Genomic DNA, 18185 nt, shown 5'->3' with positions numbered 1-18185 from the left:
AGACGTGATGTCTAAGAGACGCCTTAGAAACGCTGGAGAGAGCTTCACAGTGAGGCTGGTGTTGCTGCTTGTGAGCAAAGTTGTTCCTGGACCTTTCTGTGCCTGGCAGGGTCCTGTGCATGGTACCAAAGGATGTGGCAGGACTGCAAGGGGCTTGAGAGGACCCAAACCTATTGGAGACAGACAAATTCCTCAGAAAAGAGGAACTGGAGAGACTGGAGACACTTTTTGTGAGGGATGTGGGCTGTGTGTGGAGCAGAGAGAGGAGAGGAATGCTGAGTCCTGCAGACCCAAGTTGCAACTCAATGCCAGTGAAAGAAATGTAGCTTAAAGCAGTACTTGAGTTGTTGGGGGATTTGAGGACAAAAACTTGCAGGTGGGCAAGACTTTGAGCTGTATCTTGGGAGGGTCCCAAGTTTTCTGGGCAGGTTGTGCCCGTAGAGACACGAGGGTCTCTGGCACCCGCCCCACAGAGGTCTTGGCAGTGACTGAAGTTTGCTGCTTGGCTTGCGCTTCCCTGGTCTGTCCTGCTCTTGGTTGTTCCAGAGCAGCCTGGAACAGATGATTTTCCTACTTTCTGCTTCCCAGAAACGTTTCCAATAGTTTGGGGATGTGAGGGACAAGGCAGCAGCTAAACGGTACCCTAAGAAATGAAGGCCACCTCAGCTCAAGCAGGTGAATAACACATCACTTGTCACGTTTGCTTGCTGGACCTGTTGCGTCTGTTGTTCTGTTGCAGTGCAGTCCAAAAGCAAGCAAATTAAATGCTAAATTGGCTGCCTGAATAAATATCTCACATATTACTCGGCTGCCTGCTTTTCTGCTACTTTGAACGTTGGGCTGCTTATCTGGAAAGCAGAAGTGCTGGTGCACTGAAGTCGGTCACGCAGACCTTCCTTGGTAAGCATCTTTTTAGTCTGCCTGCCCGCCCTCCTAAAAGAGGAAATAGGGAAGATGCAGATCTTAGCTAGAAAATGAAAGCTCTTCGTTGACGATTTAGCCTATATGGGGAATTTGCTGATGGTTATAAAAAAGGAGTAGTCTTGCGGCTGGGGCTTAACCTTAGTAAGTGTTGTGGAAATTTGCTTTCAGGCTTGATGGAACCATGTAAATCCTTATCTTAATAAGCAGCCAAGTTAAATCAATCTTTAAATAAATCCCAGATAAGCTAATAGCAACCAGTCCTCACCAGATGAAAATGATGGCTCTGTGGTCCACTTGAAAATGTGGGTTTTTTCCAGCCTGCTCCCTCTGCAATCTCAGGCCAGGCTGGGTGTCGACTGACGAGTTTGTATCCCAGTTCAGCTTGCCAATGTCTTTACATCCCTCTTTTTATTCGCATTCTGGTTTCTTTTGCAGGCACTTTCGCTACGGAGCCCCTCCTGTAATTAATCCACTGGGCACTCGTTTTCCTGCAAATGCGACCGTCCGTCCGTCCTATAACATAAGCATCACTCTGAGCAGTGCTGTGCAAAACACCACCTTTGTGAACGTCACCACCCCTGCTGCCGGAGACTGGTTCATCGCTGCCCATCTCCCTGAGGCTGCTGGCAGGATTGAAGTGAAGGTGAGGGTCCTGGTGAGCGTCTCGGCCGTCGTACTCTGCCCAGCGCATCTCGCCACAGCTGACCCATCTGCTCTCCTCTCCTGCAGGGTTTCTCCACTCCATGCCCCTATATGTTCCAGGCAGATATGTTTGTCCTCAGACTCGCTGATATGCCAGTTCTGGAGCCTGGTGTTGCCGTGCCACAAACCGTCGTCTCGCCTGCTAAGCCGCTGCATGTCAAGTGAGTGAGAGCAGTGGATGGAAAGACTTGGGGCCATGGCGGGGTGGGGTTTCCCATGGGTGCTGCTTAGGGGAAGCCACTGTTGTTCCCACGTGGAGCTGGAGCTGGGGGGGTCTCCGAGCCTGTTTGCCGAGCTCCCTGCAGCAGTGGTAGGGTTTGCACGGGGAACACACGAGCACCCTTATCCAGCTCTTTCCAGGTGGTCTTACAGGTTCAGCTGCAGGAATTTTAGTTCTTTGAGATGTTTCCCTTGGGAAGGATTTTCACGACACCAGCCAGGGCAATCTGGTTCTTGCCAAAAAGCCCCAGAGACCACAGTGGGTCATGGCTGGCTTGTGTTGAGAGTACAAGCTCTGCAAACTGCTGGTCCCTCCTCCTGCAGGGTCTTCGTTCCCAAGCATGCCGCAGGGATGCGGTTTGAGCTGCGAAGCTGCGTGACAAGTGAGCAGAAAGCTTGCGCCATGCGGGTAACGCTGGGCTCCATCACACTGCCTCAGTCCTTCCAGAGGATCATCACCTGCACGGGGAACGTAAACTGCAGCCTGGCCCTGGACTCGCCCCCCTGGGAGAAGTGGCTGCAGATCATGGTGGAGAGTCTCGGCGCTGCCAATGCCAGTGTGTCGGTGGAGATGCTGGCTTCTTTCACAGGTGGGCTTCCACTTTCTCTAGCCCTATGGGAAGGACTAGAGAGAACTTTGTGTCTGCTGTGTCTCTCTTCGGCCTTTGGGAGGCTGGCTGTAGTGGCCTGCGTTCCCCAGCGTGCTGGGCATAACCTTGGGGGCTGAGACCTTGTTGTTGCTTTGGGGTCAAAAGTGAAGGCTCCAGTGTTCGCCCAAGAGGGATATTCCCTGGAGCTGCCTGTTGTGGAAATGCCTGAAAAGTTCAGGGTCTCTGAAGCGATGATATTTTCCAAAGGCTGTTTGGGAAGCAGTGGCTGGCTTAAAATCTGGTGGGGAGAATAGTTTTGGGTAGATGCACCAGACTGTAATGATATGTTGACTATTGATTGTCCATAAGCTGGCTACAGACAGGAAACCATCTCACAGAGGTTTACTTGGAGTAATGTCTTGGGTAGTAGTGAGGGGATGTCACCATTTCAGGTGACGCCTCGTGACTCAGGAGGTCACAAAGTCCTTGTGGCAGTGATAGGCACCTTTGCATCCTCTTATTACGTGACCATAATCCCTGTTTGACTCCTGGAAGCTCACCAAATAGGTACATTTTTAAAGTTTTCTTCTGCTGGAGGTTCTACCATCCCCTCCTCAAAGCAGAGGCTCATCCCATGTGCTGGAGGGCCTGGCGCTGGCAGCTGAGCTGTTAGACTAGGGTCTCTGGGAGCGACGGACAGGCTCCAGCAGTGGGACTCCAAGAGTCACATTCAGCTCCATCTGCCATGACATGATGGCTTGTGCCTGTAGCTACACTGGGGTAGCTTCTCTCTTCTGCTCAGCCTTGTCTGCTCACGTCTAGGGAGCTGGTAGAGACTTTTATGCAGCCTGTGGTTATGGGACAGCTAAGTGCTCACTGCTACTGGCTGCTGAATACTCCCTGGGTACGTTGATGTGTTACGATGCTGTGCGTTATCCCTTCTTCTCTTCCCCTTCCCTGCCCTGCAGCTCCAGGGTGCTTCCACCCACTGTACCACTGTCAGGCTTCCATCAGCGTCCCAACTTGCGGATGCTGATGGTAGAGTCCCCCTGCAAAGATGGTGCCTTTCAGGGGCTGTGGCCCATACTGCAGTGCATGCACCAGTGAAATACCCCCAGTCTGTGCTATCACTTGAAGGTCTGGAGCTGCTGGGACCCTGCCTGGATGAGGTGCTAGTCCTGGCTGTGCTGATTCCTCTCCTTTTTTTGCTTTACAGCTTGCAGGCCAGGAAGTACCAGTTCATTCCTTAACTTCAGCAGCCTAAACCAGAGCCAGACTGGTCCCAGACCAGGTAGCGCAGGAGCAGCAGGGAGCTCCACTCTGTCTGCCGGAGAAGCTTCACGCAACGCGTCCAGCCAGAGGAGCTTCTGTCTGCAGAACCAGCCCGTCGTTCGTGAGGACCTGGATGTGGTGTCTGTGCGCTACAGGCTCTTGAATAGTCCCAGCGTTCCCGTGAACTCCCTCTCCCCGACCCTCCTCCTCCTCAACCTGAACACTGGCATGGACAGCGGGGGTTCCCTCGTGGTCAGTCTCCTGCTTAACAAGGTGCGGAGGCTGATTGATGGGATTGTCTCCCCTCTGCAGGGCTTTGGACCTGCTCCTGGGCTGGTTTGTCAGCAAACTCCAGGGGTTGTAGGTACCAGTGGGACTATTTCTCTTTCTTTTTTGTTGTCACAAAACACTCTGAGCCTGTTTTAGCTGCTTCCAGCATGTCCCACCTGCCAGCCCCAATTCAAATGCCACAGCTTGCTGGCATGTGGTGGCAGTGACGCAGAGGAGGCGAAACGGAAAGCAGCTGCAATGCCATCTTCTCCACGGGAGCCTGGCACCTTGCCACCAGGAGCGGAGACTGAGCAGGGAAACCCAGGGATGTTCCTGCCCGAGTTGCTGATTCCCAAGCTCCTTCAGTGACCCCCCAAAATCAGCCCCCTGAAATTCTATGAAACTTCCTGAGGGCTGGAGCAGGGCTCAGCCCTGATGTCCTGCTCCCTCTCACTTCTGCCACCCTGTGCTCGTGCTGAAGCGATGTCTGAGTGTCCCAGCTTTGGGGCAGTTCCCCCCGTGCAGTCCCCCGGGAGGCTCCCTTGCCTTTCAGCCAGCGTGTAAGGCGGTGGCAGGGTGCGGTGAACACGGGTTTGCCCAGAAAGAGCTGCTGAATTGATGGGTGACCTTGATCTGCAGGATTTAGTGTCGCCTGCTGCTCCCGTGTACCGTGGGCAGCGTGGGAGATGAATTGTGCAGGGGGGTGGCATCGGGGCGCTCTGATGTGGGGACACTGCTCTGTTTGCACAGACGACCGTGAGCCTGGGCAATGCCACCGTGGTTGCGTGCGTGAGTGCTGCTTCTCCGGTGCTGTCCCTCAATGCCACGCAGAACTGCAGCACAGGTATGAGAGCCGCTGGCGCCCGCCGCCGGCTCAGCTACGCCATCTCAGAGCTTTGCTTTTAGACCTTGTGAGCTATTAACTGACCCAGGACTTTGTGGGGTGTCCCAGGGAAGCTGATTTTGGCACAAGCCCTCCTGACGTCTTCATGCTGACATGTGCCCAGGGGTGCAGGGGTGCAGATGCTAGTCTGGCACCCGGAGTTAGCCTCCGCCAAAGGAAGGTCTGGTACCGGCTGGGGCTCTTCCAGCCTCGTTGGCAGGAGGTTTGGGGATGGTCAAGGCATTGCTGGTGTGCAGAGAAGCTGAGCTCCGCACTGGAGGACTAGCCAAGCAAACAGGCTGTTCCAAGTGCCTGTGCTGTCTAGACAGGTACCGAGAGCTGAGATGAAAGACAAAACAAGGGTCTCAGGAGCAAGGGTCTTCTCCATCCCCCCTGGTGCCTCCTGAGGACGGGAGCAAGGAGCCACAGGAGCATCTGATTCTATGCAACTGGTCTCAGCCTGGGATTGCCGCGGGCTCTTCTCCCCTAGTCCTGGCCCATCACAGCACTCTCTTTTCTTTAAGCCTTTTTCCAGGGCTACCCTCTAAGCGTGAGCACGTCCTCTGCGGAAGCGATGCTGATTGTCCTGTACCCACAGACGGATGACTGGTTCCTCTCCCTGCAGCTCATCTGCCCGAAGGGCCAGGGGTGAGTCTGCTGTGTCATCCCGCCTTGGGGCCGGTTCAGAGCACTCTGCCTGTGTGTCCCGCTGCCCTTGACTAGCGTGAGCAAAACCGAACCTCTGTCCTCACTGCCGTGCCGTGGGCTTGTCTCACCTGGTAGGGGTGAAGCCGTGGCTGCGGAGGGGGAAGGAGGCGGGTGGTGGTGCCGACTTGCTCTTTTGTGAGCACCCAAGCAGCTTGCCTGGTGCCCAGCTGGCATGTCTCATGCAGACCGCGGGTGGCAGAGCCTGTCTGGATGAGCTTCCCCTTCCCCAGGTGGATTTTGAAGTGATAAATTGGTAAATGCTGCTGTTACTCCTTCGAGGGGTCTCTGAAATGCAGGCAGTTGTGTCCACAGTCCTGCGGTTTGCCTTCCTGCTGGTTCCTTGCGTAAGGGGCCAAGCACACGCTGTAAAACAGTACTGGTGATGCTGGGCTTGGGTACTGGGGCCTGCTGTGGGGGTCTGGGGAGAGCTGACTCCTGCCTGCGCGTCGGTTTGGCAGTCCGAGTGGAGAGGGAGCCGACTCTGCTCCTAGCTCTCCGGAGGGATGGAGCAGATCCGGCAATAGCGGGGAGCTTGCGTGCAGGAGCATGGCCTGCCCCTCCGGAGCAGGGTGCTCCCTGGGCACGAGGCTGCCCCGAAGGAGCGGGTGCCAACGCAACCTGCTCTCCTTGCAGTGAATGTAATGCCGCAGAAGCCAAAGTGACTGTCTTCGCATACCTCACCCCCTGCTTCAATGACTGCGGGCCGTACGGACAGTGCAGCCTCCTGAGAAGACACGGCTACCTCTACGCTGGCTGCAGCTGCAAGGCTGGTGAGCGCGTTTTCCTCCCTCCATCCATCCTTGCCATCCCTCCCAAGGAGAGGCCACATTTTTCGGTGGTGGTGTTTGGGTAGGGGAGCCTGGGGTCTGCCGTGGCTGCCAGGGACAGCCTGAGGTCGCCGTGCCTGCCCAGGGAGCCCTCGGCACCCGCGGTGGCCTCTTTGGGAGCATCCTGACTTCCCCGAGGGGTGCTGCGTTTTGGGAAGCACAGAGCACCCCGGGGGAAATGGGGAATCGGGCTGAGGACAGCTTTCTGCTCAACGGTCATTTCGCTTCCAGCTTGGAGATTCCCAGGGCTTGGAGAGGCGCTTCTGAGCATCCCCAAAGCCATCAGGGTGCCGGCAGGGCTGCCTGAAAGAGCGTCAGGGCCTGTGCCTTAGGGCGGTTTGTTACGAGGGTCCGGATTAGGGATGGGATGAGGCCAGGCTGCGGTCCCTGTCCGTGCTTTGCCACGGTGCTCTGTCTCCTGCCGAGAGCCAGCACACAGGCCAGCCCTTAGACTCAGAGGTGCCCCTGGAGGAGGAACATCTGTGTCAGCTGCTAATTATCTTAATGGGATGAGAAGACTGGGCAGGAGTCAGCGGTGTAGGGAAGATGAGAGCCCTGCTGTGCTTGGGTGGGTACGTGTACCTGTTCTCAGCAGGAGGACAGGGCAAAATGTGGTTCACTGCTGCTTTGGGCCTGAGCCAGGACGTCCCTGCTGTCTGCTGCAGTGCTGGTGCTGGGCGAGGAGCGAGGTGGAGAACAGCATCCTAATTTCCCCGAGGGGTGCCAGGTTCTGGGAAGCACAGAGCACCCCAGGGGAGCTGGGGAATCGGGCTGAGGACAGCTTTCTGCTGAATCACTCAGAGCAAAATGCCCCATCTGCATATTCGTGACCCAGAAATAAACTGGAGAGAGCAGCCTCCCCGGGCCCTGCCTGGCAGGGAGCCGGCAGAAGGGGCAGGGCGGCTGGCTTGGTCTCTAGTGGCACTGTAATGGATGGATGCTGCTTTTAACTCTGCTTGTTGACCGTGGAGTGCCTGCACGTACCCCGGCTGCCCTGTGACTGACCTCCTTTCCCCAAAAGAAGGGCATGGGCATCCTAATCTTGAATTAAAAAAAAAAAAAAAAAGAAGAAAAGGCAGGTTTGTGTTTGTAGAAGACTCTCTCAGCTCAGTCCTTGGTATCCTGTCGGCAGGCTGAGAATTGACCCCCCTGTCAAGCCTCGAGCATGCCCTGCCCTCTAGGAAGTTTTCAGTCCCGCCTGCCCTGCGCAGACCGGGATGTCACCCTGGTCTGCGGCAGCGGGTTTGGTCACCCTGGAGAAGAGGAGTTGGAGGGGGGTCAAATCACACCTTCCGCTGCCCGCAGGAGCAGCCGGGCTTTTCTGGAGGAGCGCAGGGAAAGGGCAAGAGGCCACAGACGCAGGCTGCAGCAAGGGAACTTCCATCTGATTGAAGAAGACAAATTTCCCCCCATCAGAGTTGTTCAGCTTTGCACAGTAACCAGGTCTCCATCCTTGGAGATCTTCAAAACTCCGCTGGGCAAGGCCCAGAGCAACCTGAGCTGGCTTTGCAGTCTGCCCTGCTGTGACAGGAGGTAGGACAGGAGCCCGATGGCTTCCTCAATGTTGTGGATCACTCTTCACCCTGGTTTCTGGGATCTGTAGGGAGCTTGCACCCAGCTTACGCCATCATCCAAAGCATCTGAGCCTCAAACGCTTAATGTATTACCCGCAAGTAGCATGCGTGTTGAGTTACTGTAGGGATGAAAAGTACCAGCCTGGACAGGCCCACACTGTACGTAGAATGGCCCGTGCTACGTGGGGACAACCTGGGGGACGTCCTCAGAGCAGACACGGGGCTCTGCTGGGGTTCCCAAGGCTTCCCGCAGCAGAGCATGCGATGAGTAACGAGACCATCCTGAGAACAGGAGTGTGAGTGGCTGATGGAGCAAGGGAGGGGAGGCCAGGAGGTAGTCCTGGGGTGCGATTGCTTCTTCTGAGGAGTCCCAGGCTCCCGCTGGGTTCTCGGGAGGACAAGGCAGGGCATGCGAGATCCATACAAGCCTCTCCACTCCACAGGTTGGGGCGGGTGGAGCTGCACGGATGATACCAAGGCCCAGTCTGTCGGTGTGCAGAACCTGGCCACCCTCCTGCTCACCCTGAGCAACCTCATGTTCCTGCCGGCGATAGTGGTTGCTGTTTATCGCTACTACCTGGTGGAGGCCTCCGTCTACACCTACACCATGTTCTTCTCCACGGTAGGGATTGCCTTTTGTCGGGTCCCCTGTCAGCTCCCCCTGAGCGTCAGGGATGCTGCATCGGACTGAAGTCCTTGTGGAGCAGTCCATCCTGGAGCTCCACAAGGAGCTTCTAGGATCATTGGACAAGCACCTCCATGGACATGTCCTGCCCCTTCAGAGCTTGGCAGGAGAGTTATTTTCACTGGGCTCTTCCACCCACACTGTGGGTGCTGGTATTTGGGGGTGGGTCCTCAGGGAGCTGAGATGGGGTTGGAGCATTGCGCACTTGAAGGGTGCTCTCCCAGAAGCTCTCGGCTGCTGCTGGGAGGGTGCAGGTTGATGGTTGCTCTCGTCTGCTTTCCGTAATGCCACGGTGGTTTGGTGGAGCTTCCTGGAGGCACTGCCAGGAGGGATCGTGGCTACCACAGCCTTCTCCTGTCTCTCCTTCTCCGAAAGCTGTGTGCTGCTGCTGGATTCATGCTACCCTTTGCCTTTGTCCCCGGCTCTAGTTCTACCACGCGTGTGACCAGCCAGGCGTCGCGGTGATGTGCATCATGGACTACGACACACTACAGTACTGTGACTTTTTGGGCTCTGTGGTGTCCATCTGGGTGACGATCCTGTGCATGTCCCGGGTGAAGAAGATCCTGAAATACGTGAGTGTCAGGTAACGCTGCGCGGCAGGGCCAGACCTGAGCCAGCCAAGCTGCGGGTGGCCCTGCTGAGCCCTCTCATGGCTGTATTTTAATAACACAGCCCAGCCTGGTGACAAAGCCTGTTTGTCACCCAATGCCACCCTTATTTTTAAACCAGTGGGTTGTTTTGTCCCAGGAGTTTGGGTCGTGAACCTGCATGCTTGTAGGGACTGGGCCTGAAGGGACTGAGGTTTGTGGGAAAGGTTTGTGGGTCCTCTAGTTTCTCCTTCTGAAGGTGCAGCTCCTGAGTCCTGCATACATGCAGGGCTGGGTGGCCAGGAGGTGAGGTTCTGCCTGCCTCTGGCGTGGCTGGCTGCGCTCTGGCAGCAGATGAGCTGTTGACAACAGTGGTGGTGTCTCATTCCCAGGTCCTTTTCATCTTGGGGACCCTGTTAATTGCCATGTCCCTGCAGCTGGACCGCAGAGGGGTGTGGAACATGATGGGTCCCTGCCTCTTTGCCCTTGTCATCATGATCGCAGCGTGGGTAAGTATGGGCAGTCAGGCAGGACCTGCTGCCCTTAGCTCCCCTCTGGAGAATGATGGTGGCAGAGCAGACCCCAGGCTCCAGCCCGTCCACAAGGAGGGCTTGATCTCCTTGAAACGCCTGGGTGGAGGGAGGGCAGGGCAAGGGATTCGCTGTCCATCCCTCCAGTAGCTGAGAAATCCCCCGGTTACGGGTCTCAGCACGGTCCTGGATCAGGCAGCGCTGCCTGTTTCCCCCTGCCTAAACTTCTGGTTGGCTGCTTAACCCTTCTGTGCTCTCACACCTCCAGATTTACCACGGAGTGAAGCGCAGACACTGCTACCCCTCCTCATGGAAGCGCTGGGTTTTCTACCTCCTCCCGGGGATCACCTTGGCTTTCATCGCCATCTCCGTGTATGCGTTCATGGAAACCAATGAGAACTATTACTACACCCACAGCATCTGGCACGTGCTGGTGGCTTGCAGCGTTGCTTTCCTGCTTCCTCCTCGGGACAAGCATAAGAAGCCCTGGGCCTGGTCGCAGAAGCTCACTTGTCGCTATCAGATCTGCCAGAACGACCGTGAGGAGCTCTATGCTGTGACCTGAAACTGCTCGGCTCCCGGTCGCAGAGGTGGAGGGCTGGTGAGGCTGCTCTTCGCCCGTGCTGCCCCGCTCTCGCACGTCGGCAATCCTCTTACGTGCTCGTTCACTGGCCGGGAGAGCGCAATATGGACCAGGTTTAAAGATGAAGATGGTGGGCTTGTCTTGTGAAGGCAAGTTTGAGCCCACCTCTGCTTTTCTGCTGGGATGGGGCGGGCTCTTCATGGTTCTAGATCAAGGAATAGCCCGTCCCCCACCTCCCCATGGCCCTGGGGGAAATCACTAACCCTTCCTCCCCTCCTGCTGCATCCGTGAGGCTTGGGCTTAGCCCACGCTGAGCTGGAGCCAGGGCTTTGGCTGCTGGGCTTTTCCCTGCAGACCCTGTCCTAGCAGAGGGCTGTGGGACGGGGATTTCCCCTGCCATCCTGCAATCAGCATTTGAACCCAAGAGAAGAACGGGTTTCTTCTGATCTGGGGGGCAAATGCTGCCACGTGCCCTTGGTGCTGATGGGGAGGGAGGGAGCTGATTTGGGCATGCGCTGGGCCCTTGGTCGCCGTCTCCACAGGGGTCTGGAGCCTCTCTCCCCATGAAACAGGCGGTGCTGCTCTTACCTGGTCCTGATTCTGCAGGGGCAAGAACGAGGCCGGGACTTGGGCCCTGGATTCAGGATCAGACTTGGCAGGAATGTGAAAAAAACCCATTTGGGGACGTGCAAAAGGCATCAGCAGCATCTCGCCCAGAGCTGTGAAACCCACGGCAGTGCAGGGTTTAGTCTAAGTTTAACTTTAGCCCTCTTAGCTCATCTGGAAGGAGCCAGGCTGCTACACTGTCCCCTTCCTCTCTCAATGTTCAGGTATTCACAGTCTTCCTCCCCTTTTGTGGGTTCGGCATGTCCGCGGCTCTGCCGGGGCAGCGTAGGTGGTCCAGGATGGCGTCCGAGCTGCGCACCCCCGGCTCCTCCAGCCCGCTGTGCCTCGGAGGCTGGCTGCGCTGCAGAGTCGCGGCTGATCTGAGGCCACCGGCAGTGTCCCACCCCAGCCAGGAGCATCGCCGTGGGCTCCCTGGATGGCTACCGTCTCCTTTGCAGCCTCTGTCTCGCCTTAGCCTTACTATAGGGCACGCAGGCGTCAGAAAGCAAGGGCAGAAACTTGGCAACCAGGAAAGTTGTCTTTGCCCATCCTTATTCTATAGATAAGGGCTGAAATACATGGTTCCTTGCTGGTTTACACCAGCTGTGGTCGGTCTGGTGTGTGCTGCTGGGAGCCCGTCCACGGAGCCTTTCCTCAGGTGGCTTTGGGGAGGAAAGAGCTATTAATGAAGGATTTGTCTCCTAGTTTATAGGAAACAGGGTTATTTCTTTGCTTTGAAAAGCGCCCAGCCTTCTGCTCAGCTCTGCACTTTATCCCTCTCCCTCCCCTTCCTCTGCAAACTCCGACTTCTTAAGCAGACGCGGGGCGAGCGAAGGGGTGTCGTCACCCACGTCCCCTGCCTTTCCTTTTGCTGCTGCCACCCACCGCACCGGCAGCACGGCGGGGGGACCTGGGGCCCGTGGGGCTTCCTCGAACTTTTATCACTTTTAGGCACTTTTTCCCCCCCCTCTCTGTTTGCACAGCGGCGTTGCAGCCCCGGCGCTGTGGCAGGCGACCGCCGCTCCTTCGCAGCCCTGCTGTGCCAGGCCGCCGGCCGGGCCCGGGTGCTGCCGGTTACCAGAGAAAGCAATAATTCCTCAAATAATTCCTCAAATAATTCCTCGTCGGGCCTTTTCCTTCAGGGGCTCCCGCCCTGCGAAGCAGGAGAAGCCTTGGGGCGAGAAATCCCGCTGACGTGATTGTTTCTTTGGTGTTTGATCGTTGAAATTCTGCTTTTGCTCCCCCCGCCACTCTGGGCCCTGGCACAGCGCTGTGTCAGGTGCCCGGGGAGGGGGGTTAATTATTTTGGGTAAAATCTGAGCGAATTCCTGTGTCTGGGGAAAAAAAGGTGGTGTGTTTTTTTTTTTTTTCTTTGCTGTTATTTTACCTGTGATTATTTTATACGGTAAATTTTAAAGCTTACAGTTTTATAATTTAATAAAGGTAATGGTATTTGAGGGCAAGTACGTGGTGCCTGGAGTTCACAGCGGCGGGCTGAGGGCAGCACGGCACTTCCCAGGCGGCCGAAACGCGGGCGCGGCGCGGCCCCTGCCGGCCGCCGTCGTTCCCCCCGCGGCCCGTCCGCGCCAGCCAATGAGAGGCGGCCCCGGCCGCGGTGGCCGCTGGGAGCGGAAGCGGGCGGCGGTGGCGGCGGGAGGGCGATGCCGCTGCACCGGTACGCGCCGCGGCTCTGGCCCGCCCTGCGGCTGCGGGAGGGCATCTGTGCGCGGCTGCCCGAGCACTACCTGGCGGCGCTGCAGGACGACACGCCGCCCACGCCCGTGCACTGGCGGCCGCTGGGCGTGCGCTACCGGCGGAACCCGCGCACCGGCGAGCGGGAGCGCGTGCAGGACGTGCCGGTGCCGGTGTACCTGCCGCCCGCCGCCCACGAGGGGCTCTGGGGCGGCGAGGGCTGGATCCGCGGCTTCCGATATGCCCGCAACGACAAGGTGAGCGCTCCGGCCTTTCCTTACCCCGGGCCGGCGTTACCGGGCCTGCGGAGGAGTCCCAGGCGACCAGGGCCTGCTGGCAGCGGCCTCCGCCTTCCCCTCCGGCGCGGGGCCGTGTCTTGGGCGGCCCCTGGTGCAGGCTCGGCCCGCGTCGGCGGGCAGCAGCAGCAGCATCCCCGGGCCCTGACGGGCGGTCTCTGCCCAGCTCTCCACCAGGCTGCCCAAGACGTGGAAGCCGCAGCTCTTCGAGCGGCAGTTCTACAGCGAGATCCTCGACGCCACGCTGACCATCACCGTCACCATGCGCACGCTGGACCTCATCGACGAGGCCTACGGCTTTGACTTCTACATCCTCAAGGTAAGGCCCTGCGCCCGGCGGGGCTCACTCTGCAGCAGCCTCAGCCAGGCGGGTCTGCCCCCACGCCGCCCTGGCTCAGGGGCTTGCAGGCATCTGCTGCCCTTAATGTATTAGTACAGGTCTAAAGCTTCCAGCCCTTAATACTCTCTTGATTGGAGCCCTTGGTATTAAAAATCAGAACTGTGATCAAATTAGCTCCAGAATAAATCCAAGGGACTTTTCCCTTCTCATAATGTGTGTCCTGAGAGCCTCTCCAGCGTGCGGATAAACTGCCAGTGTTGTCTACGTGCTGACAGACGTGCGTGTTCTCTAGCAGCTGGTCTCTTGGTGCAATTTAACATCTTTAACTTTATTTATTATATTTATTATATATATTTATTATATATTATATATAACTTTATTTATTATATTTAACTATATTTATTATATATTATAAATTTAACACTTTATTTCTCCAGACTCCAAAAGCCGATATGTGCTCAAAGCTCGGGATGGATTTGAAGCGAACGATGCTGCTGCGACTTGCACGGCGGGATCCTAAACTGCATCCCGATGATCCAGCCAGAAGAGAGGCGATCTATAATAAGTACCAGGTGGGTGCCTGACCTGCAGTTCCTGCCCACTGTCTGCAGTGGTGTTTGCTGGTTATCCAGACTGATAATGCCCTGATCACTCTGTCGCAGTATAAACCAGTGTTAATGCTTCTGCGTTTAAGGGTTAAGGGTATGGGCAAAGAAGATTTAAACATCGTTTGTCAGGTTTTTCTTGTCTTTCTGTGGGCTGCTAATTTCTGTACTGATCATTTAGGAAGACAAAAGCCTGTATTTTTGCTGTGATCGAGGTCAGTGAGGGTCTGCAATAAGCACTGGTAGGAGCTGGCACTGCCAACAGCAGCGAGAATTTGTACTAGCGCTGCAGCGAGGAGCCCAGACTGCCTGTGTGCAGTTTGGTTTTGTGCAGCTGGGGGTGGTTGCCAGCATAGAATCACCTCCAGCATCCACGGTCCGTGGAGTTGTGCTGAGAAACAGCCCCAGAACTACACAGAGGAGAGGCACAGCAGCAGACAGGACTGATCAGAGGAAGCAGGACCCTGGTGAAGGGAAAAGGAGAGAAGGGAAGTGGACTTGGGTTGCCAGAAATGAGGCAACAGTGTTTTAAGGTTTATCCGTAGTAACATTCCTACTGGATCGCATGTTTGTGTGAGTTGGGCATAGAGAGGATTTGCGTCTTCGTTACCTGGAAAGACTGTACCGCCTGCTCCTTCTTTTATCACAGGAATTTGTGATCCCAGAAGAGGAAGCTGAATGGGTTGGCTTGAGTTTAGAAGAAGCAATAGAAAAACAGAGGCTCCTAGAAAAAAAGGTGAGTTCCTGAGGCAGTGCTTAGCACCGAGGTGTCTCAGCTGCATCAGGCTGCACGTCCAGCTGATCTGAGCAGCCTGAGCACTCCTCAGCGGTCAAAGTGGTGCTCCGAAACTCCTGAGCAGCCACGTGAGCCCAGTTAAATTTGGGTGCCCAAAACATGGGGCACATTGTAAAACCAGATCCCCTGATCAGGGGAGAGATATTTAGGGGGCTGGCTCATATCTCCTGCCCCGTTGCGTGAACATCTTTGCCTTTGGTTGCCTTCTGCTCTATACTTGTGCTTTGGGACGCGTGGATACAAGCTCAGGGCTCGCTCAGTTTGTCACCCTCTGTCGCTGCAGCTCGCTTGTTAGAAGTAATATGCAGAGGAGGGTGCACCAGGGAGCTGCTGGGGCAAAAGGGCTTCCTGGGGTGGTGGGGTCCCTGGTGACGTTTCCCCCAGACCTGTTGGCTCCCGTTGCGGCTGCAGCAGGGATGGAAAGGTCAGGAGCACTGACTGCGTGAGGTGGTGCTGGGCCCTGTGGGGTCCAGCTTCTTCAAGGAGTATGTTCACCCAACGTGGCTTCCGTGTAGCTCTGATTTAGGGCAACGTGAGGAGGGAGGGAAGCATTTTTAGAAGAAAAGGCATCCTTGGGAGCTACTGATGGTTCTCGAATGCAGGCAGCACTGGGAAAGTTGGTGAATGTCCCACACAGGTGCCTGTCATGTTTGAGGCAAGGTTACAGAGCTGAGCAGCAGCTGTGTCTGGAGGAGTAGCATAGCAGGTTGTCTTCTTCAGCCGCTGAAAGAAACCTGGCCCATCTTCCTCTGGTTTTAACTGTTAACGCTCCGGCAGCACTGGCTCCTTGGGCTCTCCATTAGATTTCACCCCTTGCTGCTGCTCAAGTTCACTCCTTTTAAGTGGTTTACCCTCTGCTTGGTTTCAGGACCCTGTCCCACTCTTTAAGGTGTATGCTGAAGAGCTCGTCAACCAACTGAAAGAACAGGCGCTGCAGAAGCAGTAGAAAGAAAGAAACCTTTGGAGCAAAACCCCTGCTGCAGATCAAGCTGTGGGGTTCAGTGAGTCTTCTGTCTGAACCACGTTGTGTGGAAGGGGCCACGTGAAGAGCGTGGCCAGGAGCATGTTGCAGTTCCTGAAGTCTAATGACAACCTAAATGCAGTGAGGAACTGTTCCTGTAGGCTGAGGGAAGAATTTCTGTCCTGTGGCCTCTGAAAGCGTTCTTGTAAGACTGACTTAATGTGGTTCTTCTGCCTGTACAAGTCGTTGGCTGCTGTTGAGAGCTTGATCACAATATAAAATGAAATATGCATTTTGGGAATATCAGTAAACTTTTCTCTGATAGTCATTGCTCATTAGTGTATTCTAGCAGGGACTGTGAGACATGGTGGGGTGACTTAGATCAGTCCCCAGCCTTCTGCAGCAGAGACGATTGTGCCCCGAAAGCGTGACCCCAAACCCCTGCCTCAGGCGGTGCCTGCCAGCAGGTGGGGCTGAGCTCCCCGGCCGCAGTCGCTGGCCATACACCTCACTCTAACCCCTTGTTTTTTTGTTTGAAGTTGGTGATTTTTAAATCTTTTGTTTTGTAAAAATGTAGTTGAAGTGGGTGTTCAAGCCTTTGCTCCTGTCTGGCAACAAGGGACTGAAAAGCGCTTACCAGAACTACACGCTGGTGAACAGGGCTGTGCACCACTGGTGTCGTCATGGTCCTGCAGTGGGTTTCTGGCTGGAGAAAAAGCAGCCTCTCCTCCCTTTCCCTTCAGCTCTGAGGTGAGGGACAAGCGCAGAGCTTGCAGGAAGGACCTCGTGCGATCCCTATCTCTGAATTGTCACCCCAGGAAGAGACTTTGCCTTAACCTCGCCTTGGGATGAGACGTGTTCCCCCTCTCTAGCACATGAGGGCAAGTCATGGTCTCGGTTTCTGAGCCCCAGGACCTGTGATAAGAGAGAAACTGGGCTTGTAGAGCAGTGTGTGGCTGGTCCTCTCTGCACTGGAATGGAGTGGGACCACAGGGGAGCAGAAATTCCCAGTGCCTTAACATCTGCCTTAAAGACTTGGAAGAGAGGTGCTGCGGGGGTGGTTGCTGGGTAGGCACAGAGCCTCTGCAGGGCTGTGCTAGTGGCTGGGATGAGGGAGGTGATTGAGGTGAACATGACCTTCAGGAAGACCGGACTTCTCTGCTGCTTTTTGGGCCAGGGAATGGGCTTGGAGCCCTCGCAAGGGGTGTTTGAGTCCCCAGGTGAGTGTGGCACGGCCATGCAGCCCTGGGCTGGTTGGTCAGGGGCTGCCAGACTGGGGCTGTGCTGGCTCTGCACAGGGGCAGGAGGCTCAGCACTGCAGGGGACAGGCTGGGTGGCAAAAGCTGGGATGTTTCCAGCCTGCCTGTATGTCTCAGCTCCGGCAAGTCCAGGTTCTCAAGAGCAAACTGGCACAGAAGGTCGCATTTGCCTAATTAATGATTTTGTAGCTAGGCCAGCACAATGACATTTGCTTATCTTCTCCCTCTTCTGCAACTGAGCTGAGTGGGAAGCTGCTGCCCAGCTCCTCGGGGACCCTGACACTCTGCCCTCATTAGAGATAATTAGCTGGGACAAGCTTCTTGTTTGACGGCTCTGCTCATCATTAGGGCTAGCGCAGCTCATGCATTTTAATGCAGCTCTGAGCAAAGCTCCAGACTGTGGCTCCGTTCCGGCCCCTCCCCGTAGCTTTACTGGAATGTGCCGGTGCGGGTCTGGCCTCTCGGGCCCGGTGCAGCTACGGCAGAGCGTGGCTGGCGCCTGCCCGGATCCTGCTCTCAGCTCTGGGGGGGTCCCCGGGTCCTCAGCGCCTCCGCGGTGAGGGGGCTGTGTGGGATGGCCGAGCGGGCGATTATCAGCTGCTCCTCTGTACTGGGGGCCAGCAGGTTTTAGTTCTGTACAATTATCTTCCAGCTGTGTGGTGCCGAGTCTCTCGGGGGAGAGCTTTGGCTGCCCGTCCTCCCCAGCTGCGCTGCTGGTGTTGCCTGTCCTTGAAGTTGACTCTGTTCTTCAGCGCCGCTCATGGTGCGTGCCCGGTCTGCAGGATCTGCTGCCTGGGGAAGGCTTGGTGGGTGCCGAGGGGTAGCGGGAGCTTTTGGCCGGACCTTGGGGAGAGCTCCTGCCCGCTGGGGGCAGGGGGTGCTAATGGGGGCACTGCAAGAGGGCAGTAGGAGCTGCAGGAGCTTCTCCATCAGGAAGCTATTGGGGACGTGGTTAATCCTGCCTTCCGAGTTGGAACCTCCATTCTCTCATCCTGCCTTTGCTGTGAAACCCTCCCCTTGCTCCTTTCCCTGCAGCCATGTTGGATGCGGCCGGGAGCTTCCCCTCGTGGAGATACACTCCTGACTTGAGGAAAGCTGGAAACTCTGCTTGCGGACCAGGGATGCTGCAGCTTCAGGGAATGGTTGCCCAGCCGCAGCCATGCAGGGCTGGCTCGTCCTCCTGCTAGGCAGAGTAGCAAATGTCTCGAGGTGGGGAGGGAGGCCCTGGGCAGCATTCAGGGTGGTTTGGGCAACGATACCCCCAGCCAGGTTA

At 56.3% G+C, this 18185-nt stretch overlaps 2 protein-coding genes across 2 annotated transcripts in view; both read left to right on the top strand.

The window, feature by feature from the left end:
- PGAP6 (post-GPI attachment to proteins 6) overlaps positions 1 to 12426 on the top strand; it is a 15943-nt gene extending 3517 nt beyond the window's left edge. Inside the window, exons 3-13 of the mRNA XM_075166067.1 lie at positions 1234 to 1567; positions 1654 to 1787; positions 2170 to 2435; positions 3652 to 3980; positions 4728 to 4821; positions 5385 to 5508; positions 6202 to 6338; positions 8413 to 8591; positions 9083 to 9229; positions 9637 to 9753; positions 10043 to 12426. Coding sequence (XP_075022168.1) covers positions 1234 to 1567; positions 1654 to 1787; positions 2170 to 2435; positions 3652 to 3980; positions 4728 to 4821; positions 5385 to 5508; positions 6202 to 6338; positions 8413 to 8591; positions 9083 to 9229; positions 9637 to 9753; positions 10043 to 10339 — 2158 coding nt within the window. The 3' untranslated portion in view covers positions 10340 to 12426. The remainder of the gene's footprint in view (positions 1 to 1233; positions 1568 to 1653; positions 1788 to 2169; positions 2436 to 3651; positions 3981 to 4727; positions 4822 to 5384; positions 5509 to 6201; positions 6339 to 8412; positions 8592 to 9082; positions 9230 to 9636; positions 9754 to 10042) is intronic.
- Positions 12427 to 12526: 100 nt separating this feature from the next.
- On the top strand, positions 12527 to 15977 carry MRPL28 (mitochondrial ribosomal protein L28). Its single transcript, XM_075166016.1, has 5 exons — positions 12527 to 12912; positions 13118 to 13270; positions 13729 to 13863; positions 14546 to 14632; positions 15561 to 15977. The coding sequence occupies exons 1-5, from the start codon at positions 12625 to 12627 to the stop codon at positions 15636 to 15638; spliced, it is 741 nt and encodes a 246-aa protein (XP_075022117.1). The 5' UTR covers positions 12527 to 12624; the 3' UTR covers positions 15639 to 15977.
- The last annotated feature ends 2208 nt before the right edge of the window (positions 15978 to 18185 follow it).

This window comes from Calonectris borealis, chromosome 16 (genome assembly GCF_964195595.1).
Source record: "Calonectris borealis chromosome 16, bCalBor7.hap1.2, whole genome shotgun sequence".
In the NCBI taxonomy this organism is placed as follows: domain Eukaryota; kingdom Metazoa; phylum Chordata; class Aves; order Procellariiformes; family Procellariidae; genus Calonectris; species Calonectris borealis.
Note: the sequence above shows the minus strand (reverse complement) of the source record. Positions and strands in the feature narration are given on the sequence as shown.